Source organism: Diabrotica virgifera, chromosome 9 (assembly GCF_917563875.1).
Source record: "Diabrotica virgifera virgifera chromosome 9, PGI_DIABVI_V3a".
Taxonomy (NCBI): domain Eukaryota; kingdom Metazoa; phylum Arthropoda; class Insecta; order Coleoptera; family Chrysomelidae; genus Diabrotica; species Diabrotica virgifera.
Window position 1 is genome coordinate 59,278,009 of NC_065451.1, and position 13,421 is coordinate 59,291,429.

General features: G+C 35.3%; 1 protein-coding gene across 3 annotated transcripts in view; it reads left to right on the forward strand.

The window, feature by feature from the left end:
- Window positions 1-13,421, forward strand: part of LOC114339168 (dynein axonemal heavy chain 1-like) — a 1,269,803-nt gene that overhangs the window by 1,195,111 nt on the left and 61,271 nt on the right. Inside the window, exon 24 of one of the 3 annotated variants that reach the window (XR_007700606.1) lies at window positions 155-297. The exons of 1 other annotated variant lie outside the window; for it this stretch is intronic. Coding sequence is in view for 1 of the 2 variants with exons in the window: in XM_050661243.1 (XP_050517200.1) it covers window positions 155-369 (215 nt within the window). In the remaining variant the exon portion in view is untranslated. Of the gene's footprint in view, window positions 1-154; window positions 1,376-13,421 lie in introns of those variants that run through there. One more of the 3 variants, XM_050661243.1, reaches the window with a different exon arrangement.

Below are 13,421 nucleotides of genomic sequence, written 5' to 3' on the forward strand. Positions count from 1 at the left end.
AAGTAGCCCAAAAATATTTTGCGGCCCTTACTAAAAAAAGTTTGCTCACCCCTGCTCTACATGATAATAGCTTCAGAACCACGATAAAAGTATATTATCGTCACATGTTAATTTCAAAAACACACTCTTCTAATTCATAAATTTGGCTTTTTAGACATGCCAGTAGTTTGGCTCAAACCCGAAGAACATCACGAACTTCCTTCTCACGTGTATCAATGTCCAGTATACAAAACCTTAACCCGAGCTGGTGTCCTTTCAACCACTGGCCACTCCACCAATTATGTCCTAACCATTGAAATACCAAGCAGAAAGCCCCAATCGCACTGGATAAAGAGAGGAGTTGCTCTGATATGTGCCCTTGATTATTAACTTATTTTACATTGTATTTATTTTTTTAATAGTAAACTTTATTAAAGCAGTTTTTAATATAAAAACTTTATAGCAACAGCTGGCAACAGTGTTATGTATATAGTTCAATTATCATTTTTCAGAATTTAGGGCAATTTTTCAGAATTTTCAAAATTTATAATTTTGATATTTATATTAGGAAATCACCGAGGAAAATTCAATATAGAATCACTGTGGAACGATTCTACAAGACAAGACAAGAGACAAGAGAAATGTACCTGTTGTATTAATGAAACTTAAAAGCATGTTGGAGATTTATAGATGCATTTATTATACAATTCTTGTAGATACAACCATAGAAAAAAGTGTTGTGTGATTTGGTAGAATGCGATCTTACTCTTTAAAAAACATGTCACGTATTTCAGCGCCATCTCAGCACCTGGTTAAATGGAAGGATACTACAAATCTGGCCTCCACATAAGTGGTCTGTAGCGTCGACATGATAGGTGTGAAATTTTAAACGTTCTTGTTGTTGATTGGATAGGAAGGGTGCCATCTCCATGCTAGGTACATAGCCTCCATACGGTACTTCCAATATTTAATATTTTATTCAAGTGGAAAATAAAGGTAAAACACAAACAACTTTTGTTTCTTACTTATTTATTTATAAAATAATGTGACATTTTACATAGAAATATGAGTATTTAATTTGGATTAAATAAATGTTTACTTGTTGAACTTTTCCACCGTCTGCACACAACAGCTGAACGGAGCCATTAGACCTAACAACAAAACGCGAAATAAAGTGTGTATTTTAAAACTGTTGGATAAACAGTACCTACAATCAGAAAATCTCTACCTTGCAATCAGAAAAACTTACCTTTAAAAAGGTACTCGATTACAAAATATCAAAAAACACTGAATATCAGCTTTTTATGGTGACACAAACACATCACATAACCGACCATATAAAATAACTGAACGACAACGAACAAACGAACACGAACACTGAACACAGATTCAAAGATAGCGCAGGATTTGTCAAAAGTCATGTTCCACCAATCACAATGCCGACATCAGCGCCTCAGACAAAATGGAAGGAAAATAAATACGATTACATGTTTTTTATTAGAGTGCGCGGGGCATGGATACAACCTAGCATGAGCACGCTGTGATCTAGGGCTTCCTAACCTCCAAACCCCTCTGTCATCCTCCTAACCTCTAGTGATGTTGAAAAAGTAACTATTCGTTACAAAGTACTCGTTACTTCCGAATACCGAAAGTTACGATTACTATACACAGAGGCAAATCGTTACTTTGATTACTTCGTACCAATCGTATCAGAGCGAGTAACGACTATTGTATCTACTTTGATTACTCTGATTACCTACTTAGTACCAATCGTATCAGAGAGAGTAACGACTATTGTATCTACTTTGATTACTCTGATTACATTGTTACATCGTAGCAATTGTATCAGAGCGAGTAACGACTATTGTATCTACAACCAGTACACTTGATTACTTTCTATAAAAAAATACCAATCGTATCCCAGCGAGTAACGGACGGGACCGGTATTTTACGAGTGTTATCGAATATCGTTATCGGTATGAAGCATTTTTAGGTGTGACGGAATACCTATACAAAATACCTATCTACTGAGAAATACGACAGTCGATATAATTACCGGTACTCAAATACAAAAGTAAAAAAAGTAAATCATAGTAATCAAAGTAACGAATACTGTAAATGATTACTTGTTATATCGGAATACCTATAGAAAATACCAACCTACTGAGAAATACGATTTTCGATATGATTACCGGTACTCAAATACAAAAGTAATCATAGTAATCACAGTAACGAATACTGTAAATAAATGATTACTTGTTATATCGGAATATCTATCTACCGAGAAATACGATTTTCGATATGATTACCGGTACTCAAATACAAAAGTAACAAAAGTAATCAAAGTAACGAATACTGTAAATGATTACTTTATACAAAAGTAACGATTGTAACGATTACTCGAAAGTAACTATAATCAACATCACTACTAACCTCATGGCCTCTACCAACCAAGCCAGCCAGGAACTAACGTGCGGTGTGTTGCCTAATGTAGGAATACCCAACACAACATCCTCCTTTTTAAGATTATAAAAGTAACAACATTTTTAATACTAAATGATACAATAAAACACATTATGTGATATAGTCTGAAAACCAGTTGGGACGTTTTTTATTTCTCTTTGGAGTAATGTTTTCGGATGCACTTGGAGCTACACTGCTTGGTAAAGCTTTTGCACTCTCACTGATAGATATTGGTTTGTCACTACACTGTACACTATCACTTTCTACAAAATCATCAAGATTTTTTGTCTGTAATATTTGTAGAAGTGGTTTATGATCCGTTTCTAAAATTACAGAAATTCCTGTTATGTATTCCTGAAATTTTTCACAAGCCCATGTTAAACTCAAACACTCTCGCTCAATTTGAGCATAACGACATTCAGTAGGAGAAAGTGTTCGAGATGCATATGCTACTATTTCCGTTTCATTGTTTTCATTAATTTGCATCAGAGCGGCCCCTAAACCAAATGAAGACGAGTCTCCACTGACGATTACCTTTTTAGTTGGGTCAAAGTAAGAAAGACAGGGTGCGTTGATCAATGCATTTTTTATTTTTGAAAAAGCTGCAGTTTGATCTTTACTCCACCGAAATAAGACATCATTTTTTAATAAATAGTTGAGGGGCTCAAGAATATTGGACTTATTTGAAATAAAACGACCAGCATAATTGATCATACCTAAGAGCTGTTGCAGTTCTTTTTTACTCGTAGGGTTAGGAAATTCTGTAATAGCTTCTACTCGAGATGGATCAATCATAATACCCTCACCTGAAATCACATGGCCTAAAAATGCAATTTTATTTACACCTATTAGACATTTCTTTTTGTTGAGTGTAATACCTTCTTTGCTGAGTCTCTGCAAGACTTCCCTAAGAATACGATCATGTTCTTCCACTGTGGGTGCATGTACTAATATATCATCTATGTGGGTAATGATACCTTTCAAACCTAGGAATAACTTAGAAAATTTCCGACTGAAAAATTCAGGAGAACAGGATATACCGAAAGGTAACCTTGTAAACATGAATCTGCCAAATGGGGTAATAAAAGTAGTTAAAGCTTGAGAGCTTTTTGAAAGTCGGACTTGGTAAAATGAAGAAGTAGCATCTAATTTTGAAAATATACGAGATCCCCCAAGTTGTGCCAATGAGGTTTCTACTTTAGGTTGTAACGTTTGAAAAAACTCCAACATTAATTTAATATCCCAATTCCCAAAAAGAATGTCTATTTTTTTAATTTATTTTGTGAAGTTCAATATCATTATAAGATCCCAAGCCGACCCTGTATACAGCCATGAAGTATTGCAGCAACATTTCAATGTGTTACAAGATTCCTGTTTATTTGAGACGCAAAAACAGAGTTTGTAAGAAGTGTTGACAAAAGTACAGTTCTAATGCGTAGATGAACTTTCTAGAACAAATCTTGAACTGAAAGTTGAGTTCTTGTCAACTAAGCATCCCTAAGGATCAAAATCGCTCGGTACTTCCGTCGTAATTTCCCCGATCTGTGGCTTCAGACCGAAGCGCAGATCAGTCCGGTTTGATTTCTTCAAGCGTGAAGATCGCTTGCCGACTCACCCCAAAAGGGCGTGGTGCCTTTTGTTACCCGCCGGTAAAGGGTATAGTATGTCGTTCTGGAAGATCTAGTGTGAGGGCACGATGTTTTTTTACCCCGTAGTGAAGTTGGGTGCTCTTACACTGTGTTTGAGTTGTGACGCAGTACTATGCGCCGGCGTGGTATGAAGTCCCTGTATCTTGTCCAAGTTCCTGTTTAAATGAAGTCTTCCGAGTCCCGATTGATGTCCTGATGTAGACATTTTGAGTTCCAGTCCCGTGATGTTTATCCAGTTGATTGCCCCGAAATAAAAAGGAAGCCATGAAGCCCACCTCAGGTCGATGACCCTGTTTGTTTGTAGATGAACCCCCTTTCCGTGTAGTTTGTGACGTGTGATAAAGGATTTTGTTTAAATATGGTATGATATATTTTTTTAAATTTTGCAAGGATCCCAAATGGATAAATATTTTTGTTGGTAAAGAGTTTTGAAAAATAATAGTTGTTTGTGCTTTCATGATGCAACTTGTAAATTAAAATGACAGTGACTTTGACCTTTGACAGCTGCGTCAAAATTTTGTTTTGACATACACTGTCCAACAAGTTCTTTTGTCATTCTTTTGTTATGTTAAATTGAAGATTTTTTTTGTAATGTAAAAGATTTGTAGATATTTTGTCCTGTAAAATCATTTCCTGTTAAAAGTTTTTTTGTTTGTTTAAAAAAAAACCACCGTAAAGTTTTAAATAAATGTTTGTGAAAGTGTATCTATCATCTCATTTCTGTAGCCTTTGGAAAAATTTTAACAGAAAACTAATGCAACTGTATGAAAGTTTTAGTTCAGGAGAAAAGAAAGAATATGGCATAGAAGCCAATAATAAGGAAAGATGTTGTCCCAATGTAACCCCAAAGAGGAATCAATGATGATTGTCCCCCCGATTGGTACCCGTAAGTAAGAAAGTATCCAGTAAGTACCCATAGGTGAAATAGAGGATTTATTTCAAACGGCGTCCCTTTTTGTTAAATAGTAGAAAGATCCTCTAGTCAGAGTAAGTACCCTTATGTATTTAGTTATGGTAGTGTAGTCATCTTAACACCCCTTCACCCTCCCTAACGAATCTACGACCTAGCTCCCGCACAACAAATGAGCTGCCGTCCCGCAACGAGGCTTTATGTGTCTGCTTCTTCTTCTTTAGCCCCATTCTTACCCCCCAGTATCTCTATAGATAGTCTTTCCTTGTTCCCATATGAGCAGACATGTAAAACGCTTCAAATGGCGCCCAACGTGGGGCGCCATTTGAAGCGTTTTACATGTCTGCTCATATGGGAACAAGGAAAGACTATCTATAGAGATACTGGGGGGTAAGAATGGGGCTAAAGAAGAAGAAGCAGACACATAAAGCCTCGTTGCGGGACGGCAGCTCATTTGTTGTGCGGGAGCTAGGTCGCAGATTCGTTAGGGAGGGTGAAGGGGTGTTAAGATGACTACACTACCATAACTAAATACATAAGGGTACTTACTCTGACTAGAGGATCTTTCTACTATTTAACAAAAAGGGACGCCGTTTGAAATAAATCCTCTATTTCACCTATGGGTACTTACTGGATACTTTCTTACTTACGGGTACCAATCGGGGGGACAATCATCATTGATTCCTCTTTGGGGTTACATTGGGACAACATCTTTCCTTATTATTGGCTTCTATGCCATATTCTTTCTTTTCTCCTGAACTAAAACTTTCATACAGTTGCATTAGTTTTCTGTTAAAATTTTTCCAAAGGCTACAGAAATGAGATGATAGATACACTTTCACAAACATTTATTTAAAACTTTACGGTGGTTTTTTTTTTTTTAAACAAACAAAAAAACTTTTAACAGGAAATGATTTTACAGGACAAAATATCTACAAATCTTTTACATTACAAAAAAAATCTTCAATTTAACATAACAAAAGAATGACAAAAGAACTTGTTGGACAGTGTATGTCAAAACAAAATTTTGACGCAGCTGTCAAAGGTCAAAGTCACTGTCATTTTAATTTACAAGTTGCATCATGAAAGCACAAACAACTATTATTTTTCAAAACTCTTTACCAACAAAAATATTTATCCATTTGGGATCCTTGCAAAATTTAAAAAAATATATCATACCATATTTAAACAAAATCCTTTATCACACGTCACAAACTACACGGAAAGGGGGTTCATCTACAAACAAGCAGGGTCATCGACCTGAGGTGGGCTTCATGGCTTCCTTTTTATTTCGGGGCAATCAACTGGATAAACATCACGGGACTGGAACTCAAAATGTCTACATCAGGACATCAATCGGGACTCGGAAGACTTCATTTAAACAGGAACTTGGACAAGATACAGGGACTTCATACCACGCCGGCGTATAGTACTGCGTCACAACTCAAACACAGTGTAAGAGCACCCAACTTCACTACGGGGTAAAAAAAAAACATCGTGCCCTCACACTAGATCTTCCAGAACGACATACTATACCCTTTACCGGCGGGTAACAAAAGGCACCACGCCCTTTTGGGGTGAGTCGGCAAGCGATCTTCACGCTTGAAGAAATCAAACCGGACTGATCTGCGCTTCGGTCTGAAGCCACAGATCGGGGAAAATACGACGGAAGTACCGAGCGATTTTGATCCTTAGGGATGCTTAGTTGACAAGAACTCAACTTTCAGTTCAAGATTTGTTCTAGAAAGTTCATCTACGCATTAGAACTGTACTTTTGTCAACACTTCTTACAAATTCTGTTTTTGCGTCTCAAATAAACAGGAATCTTGTAACACATTGAAATGTTGCTGCAATACTTCATGGCTGTATACAGGGTCGGCTTGGGATCTTATAATGATATTGAACTTCACAAAATAAATTAAAAAAATAGACATTCTTTTTGGGAATTGGGATATTAAATTAATGTTGGAGTTTTTTCAAACGTTACAAGGTATAGGGAAATAGGGTCGTAGAATGCTTTTATTTAAATGAGTATAATCCCCACAAATGCGCACCGTTTCCCCCTTTGGAACAACTACAATTGGAGCTACCCAACCTGTATGTTCTTCTACTGGTTCTATGATCTTTAAAACTTGAAGCCTTTTTAATTATTTCTCTAATTTACCTAGTAAAAGTATAGGAACTACACGAGGAGTAGTCTGTACAAAAGGTTTAGCTTCTTCACAAACTTCAATTTTAATTTCATCTTTGAAGTTGCCTATTTCATTAAATATATCTGGAAATTCTTTTTCTACCTGTACATTAGTGCTAGAAGTTTGATTAATAGAATTTATTGAAAAGTTTAATACATCGAGACATGAAATACCCGGCCTCCCCAGAATAGGCATTTTTAGATCTTGAATTACAAATATATCAAAAGTACAAAATTTGCCTTTAGAAGGATATGTAAGTCTTTCGAATATGATGTTTCTTCGTGGTATTAAATGGCTTTCCAGCGCTTGTATCATGTCATCATATACTGTAGGGACCTTCTGCATTTGTAAGAGGATTTCTTCACTCTTCTCGCCCATTATGTACAGGAGAGCATCTATCTTCTCTGAATCAGGCTTTGTTGACAAACCACTTACTTTTGCATACCTTTCAAACCTCTTTCTCCACTGAGACCAAGAAGCTGGATTTGAAAAATTGAATGCTTCAGGAGTTGAGACATGGAACCCTGATGAGCTTCCACTCGACGCTCCCGACAATTCACCAGGATTAGGCATCGTATTATTATTTGGTATTTATAGTATTTTACGTATCTCACCTTATTTCCTGCAGAAATTTGTTTTAATCTTTATTTACCGCTGCCACCATGTTGTATTAATGAAACTTAAAAGCATGTTGGAGATTTATAGATGCATTTATTATACAATTCTTGTAGATACAACCTAGCATGAGCACGCTGTCATATCAGAACCCCACATAGCAATGTAACAGGGATATTCAAGGTCAACGCACGTTTGCTAGTTCGCTCCCTGGCACGGGATGGCGATACTAGTCTCATTTCTGCAGATTTCTGCACGTTGTTCGTTCGCTCGTTCTGTCACCACTGTCACTTTCGTTTCGTTGTGTTTTCATTTCCTTGAGAAAAATACGACGCCATATTTATTTGTTTTATTTTTTAATAAATAGCGTTTAAATAGTGCATCCAACAACAAAAAGTGTAAAGTGAATTACAGCAGTTGTGCTTTATTCCAAATGTATACAATTTTGGTGTGCTTTAAACTGATGAATAAAAATAATATTGTGTAAATATATATTATGTGTAATAAGGTAGTTGTGTTTTAAGTTTTTTCATTGATAATTGATAACAAACATATTTTATGAACATACATATAAACATTTTTATAAATAAAGATTGTATTCTATGTTTTATTCTTTAATTTTTTAACCACTTTGGCATTTTAATGTAATGGAAAATAAATGTAACCTCAAAATAACACAAGAAAATCCAAATAGTATACGAATTATAAACGTTGATTGATAAATACATACAGGTATATTTTTATCAATCAACGATCTTTTGTTATTTTAAGGTTATATTGATTATCCTTTACATTAAAATGAGTTCTCAATCCCAGTTAATTTTACAGGTCTTTTGAATATACCGCCATATGGCATATAGTTACGCTCCCGACCACTGGCTGATGCGACAATCGTCGTTTCACTCGTTAACACGGAACTTGCATTGCTAGCACGCTGTGATCATAACTCTATGGCTGTGATCTAGGGCTTCCTAACCTCCAAACCCCTCTGTCATCCTCCTAACCTCATGGCCTCTACCAACCAAGCCAGCCAGGAACTAACGTGCGGGGTGTTGCCTAATGTAGGAATACCCAACACAACAGTACCAAAGGAGGCTAGCACAGAAGATACAGAAGAAACAAATAGACGACATCGAAGATATAAATGCGAGCTGGGAGAAAATTAAAAACAACATTGAAGAGGTAACAACAGAAGCTCTAGGAAAACGCAAAGTCATACTGAACAAAAGAAACAACAACAATACACCATGGTTGGGAGACCGATCCTGCATCGATAATTATAATGTTGTATTCAATGTGGGCTCCGAATATTTTTAATATTAACAAAGTTTAATATAAGTTATAAATTGTGAATCTCAGTGATATATTGAAATCAACTGTAAGTGTGCAAACTCTTTACATAATATCCAGTAAAATTAGCATTAAAGTCAGCAAATTGCAATTATTTGATATTGTTGTCAATACACAAATCCAGATTTACTAGCAAAATAACCGCTTTTAGTAATAGCCCAGTAAATGAACGGGAAATTCGGCGATACCGTGTAATTTTCAGCGGCAACTCCGAATTGCATGAAAATTTGGATTTAGGTTCTACTTACCCTCCACTTCAAAGTTGAAATTGTGCCGTTGGTTGCTTTTACTTGGGGGTGACAGTCACCCCTTCTCGGGGGTGAAAAAACATACGTTCAAGATAATACCGGAAATGGATAAATTGACTGATTTTAAGCAACTTTTGTTCTATAGAGTTTTTTACGTAAGTCAATACTTTTCGAGTTATTTGCCATTGAAAATGTTGATTTTTCGACAAAAAAAACTACGTTTTCAGACGGGTTTTCGCAAATAACTCAAAAAGTAAATATTTTATCGAAAAAAAACTCTTAGCAAAAGTGTAGCTCATAAAAAACCCAAAAAAATGGTGTATCAGTAAAGTCTATCAATCAAATAAAAACAAAGTTGTAGCTCATGAAAAATACGTTCTTATTCGTCTAATTCCAAATCGAATATTTCAAGGTGAAATCGCCGAAAAATTAAGCACTTTTCGGGAAAACTCCATTTAAACTTTTTTAAAGTGTTTATAAAAAGCTTTGTTTTAATTGTTAACAAAAGTTTTAGCATTAAAAATAAGCGAGTTACGCTCAAAATAAAGTTGGCTCTCTTTTTTTTTTTGTAAAAAATCATGAAAATCTCGCCGTGTTTAGCTCCCCAATTGAAATTAATCGCTACCGCTTTACAAACAATTTACTTACCTATCTATTTTTTATATGATCTGTCAGTCTCACCGGTTTAAAGTGTTTATTTTTGAAAGGGTTATAATTGAGAATGCTTGAATGGGTCACTAATCACGAGTGTATGCAAATTTTAAACAGCCATATCTTAACCAATTTTTGTCTTACGGAGAAACAAAATGAAACTAGCATATTTATAATAGCAAAACCTACATTTTTTACTCCTTAAGATTTTTCTTATCACTAATACTTTTTAAGTTATTTTGAAAAAATGAAATTTTTCAAAAATTTTTAAAAAAGTTTTTTTTACTATAAAACCAATTGTTTTCAAAAATAAGCACTTCAAACCAATCAAACTTACAGATCATATAAACAATACACATACAGTTAAAATAGATGGTAAAGCCAAACGATTAATTTCATTTAGGGTGCTAAATAGAGGGAGGTTTTAACGATTTTTTTTTACCAAAAAAAAGGGGCCAACTTTTTTTTTCAGTGTAACTCGTTTATTTTTGATGCTGTAAACTTTTGTAAAAAACAAATAATAAACTTTTTTCAAAACTTTAAAAATGTTAATAAGGTTTTCCCGAAAAACGCTTCTTTCTTCGGTGATTTCGCGTTGAATTATTCGATTTGGAATTAGACGAATAAGAACGTATTTTTCATGAGCTACAACTTTCCTTCTACTCAATTTGTAGACTTTACTGGTACACCATTTTTTTCATTTTTTTATAGGCTACACTTTTGCTAAAAATATTTTCTTCGATAAAATATTTACTTTTTGAGTTATTTGGGAAAAACGGTCTGAAAACGTAGTTTTTTTGTCGAAAATTCAACATTTTAAATCGCGAATAACTCGAAAAGTATTGACTTAAAATTATTGTAAAAAGTATTGACGGAAAAAACTTTATAGAACAAAGGGTGCTTAAAATAAGTCAATTTATCCATTTCCGGCCTTATTTCAAACACGCGTTTTTCACCCCCCGAGAAGGGGTAAATGTCACCCCCCGAGTAAAAGCAACCAACGGCACAAATTCAACTTTGAAGTGGAGGGTAAGTAGAACCTAAATCCAAATTTTCATGCAATTCGGAGTTGCCCCTGGAAATTACACTCCAAAACGGTCATTTATTGGGCTATAAAGACAGATATCCTGTTTTTAGCAGGTGTACAGGGTCGGACTTACTTTTCACTCAACGTTTATCGAAATGAATTCAAACATGGAATCCCACAACAGTTCTACAATACAAGACCACCAAAGTCCAATAAACGCATCACAGTCATACTCTTTGGCAGCGTCCAGAGTGCATTTTCCTTTAAAGTCCCAAGCAATTATCTTTAGTGCCTTAGAAAACACCAAACTTCAAGACTATCTTCTCCCACTTGGAAATATAATTCAACCGAAAAATATAATCTTCTCTTCTAGACTATCTAATAATCACATATGTATGTATTTGTCCAATAAACAAATAGTGGATGATTTTATAAATAATCATGGTCAAATAGAAATACAAGGTGAAATTGTCAGAGCAAGAAGGTTAGTTACACCAGCGGAACGACTTGTGTTCCCCGGCGTATGTCCTTCAATACCTCACGACTTGATAATCAATGACTTACAAAAAATCGGCATAGTTCCTGTCTCCTCCATGACATTCCTCAAAATTAGTGCTTCTATGCCTGAGTTCAATCACATCCTTAGTTTTCGAAGACAAATCTATATCAGTTCTCACAGTCTAACACTACCAGAGTCATTTACTCTTGTTTTTGACAACACAATATATAGAATATTCATCTCTCAAGACAGTTTAGTTTGCTTTAGATGCAAGAAGCCAGGTCACATTGCATCACAGTGCTCCGAACCACTAGCTCAACTAAACCCCAACCAAAACAATGAAGCATCGGTATCCAGCGCAACAAATATATCTTTGCAAGCACCCAATGATACAAACCCTTCTCAGTGTGAACAAATGTCTATTTCCAATGTCCCGGAGATACCGAACAAAGGGCAGTCACATAATTAATCAACGAAAACGTAACTTTGATGAAATTATTTCACCTGAAGCAGATCCATCTTCAAAAGAATGTAACATTTTTCCACCACCTAAAGTCCAAGCAAAATCTAAAAAAGCTAAAATTAGTTCAGCAAGCAGTTCTGAATGCTCATTTTCTCTCTTACTTGACCCTACTAAAAACTTCATAGAAAATCACCCTCTACCTTTCCCTCTAAACTTTGATCAACTTAACATGCTCTTAATGAATATCACGGGATCAACAGATCCTATAACCACAATTCAAGAATATACCACAGACCTATCAGCTTTGTCCCATATGCTCAGTCTAGTTAACCCCCATTTAAAGGAAAGATCCATAAAACGAAAATTCACGTCCATAAAGAAAAAAATGAATAGTTATCTTGGCAGTGAGGCGTCAGACTGAGAAAGTGACACATCTCAATTAAGCCAACATTAAGATTCAAGTTTCTACTTCAAAAGAATATTGATGGAATTTTTCATCGCTTTGTTATGCTCCTACATCTTTCTCTGAATTCCAGCATATATACTGCAGAGCTCTCTGGTTTGTTTAAAACCATCAAACTATGTATATATTAAAAACCTCCCTTGTTGCCCAGTCCTTTCCGACTCTCTTAGCACAGTCAAAGCTATGCAAAATATATACCATAAATACCCCATTGAGAAAAGAACCAAGGCCGAACTAATGGAAGCTCAAGAAAGTTTCAGAAGAATCCACTTCCTGTGGATACCATCCCACAAAGGCATTGAAGGAAATATGAACAAGCAGATACTAGTGCGCATAACTCTATCACTAATGATGCATCAGAAAGAGAGTGTCGGAGTGTCGCTAGCGATCTAAAAGTTCATTCCAAAAATAAAGTGTTAGTGCGTGGAATCAAATTATTGTTCCAAAGGTTTAATTGTATACAGATTCATTTTTACCAATTTTTGATTTCATATCGTTACAAATGTTACAGAAATGTCGCTAATAACCTTCGGGTGGATGCGACTTTGTCTTTTTAAATAAAAAAAAAATACACCATGGTTCAGAAAAGAAATAAAAGAGAAATGTAAAGAGAAGCAAGAGGCCTACATGAAGTATAAAACATCAAACACTCCAGAATCCAGAGACACCTATAGAAGAATACGAAATGAAACAAAGCAATTGGTAAGAAGAACAAAAAATGAACACTGGGAACAGTTTACAAAAAGGATGGAAAGCGACTTCTACGGAACACAAAAACAAATAAAATATGGAGATTCATAAGAAACTAACGGAAAGAAATGGCAGAATTGAAGGAATACAATAACATACCAGCAAAAAAATGGGAAAGATACTTGACGGAACGGTTTAAAGGAAAAGAAAATAATAATCAAA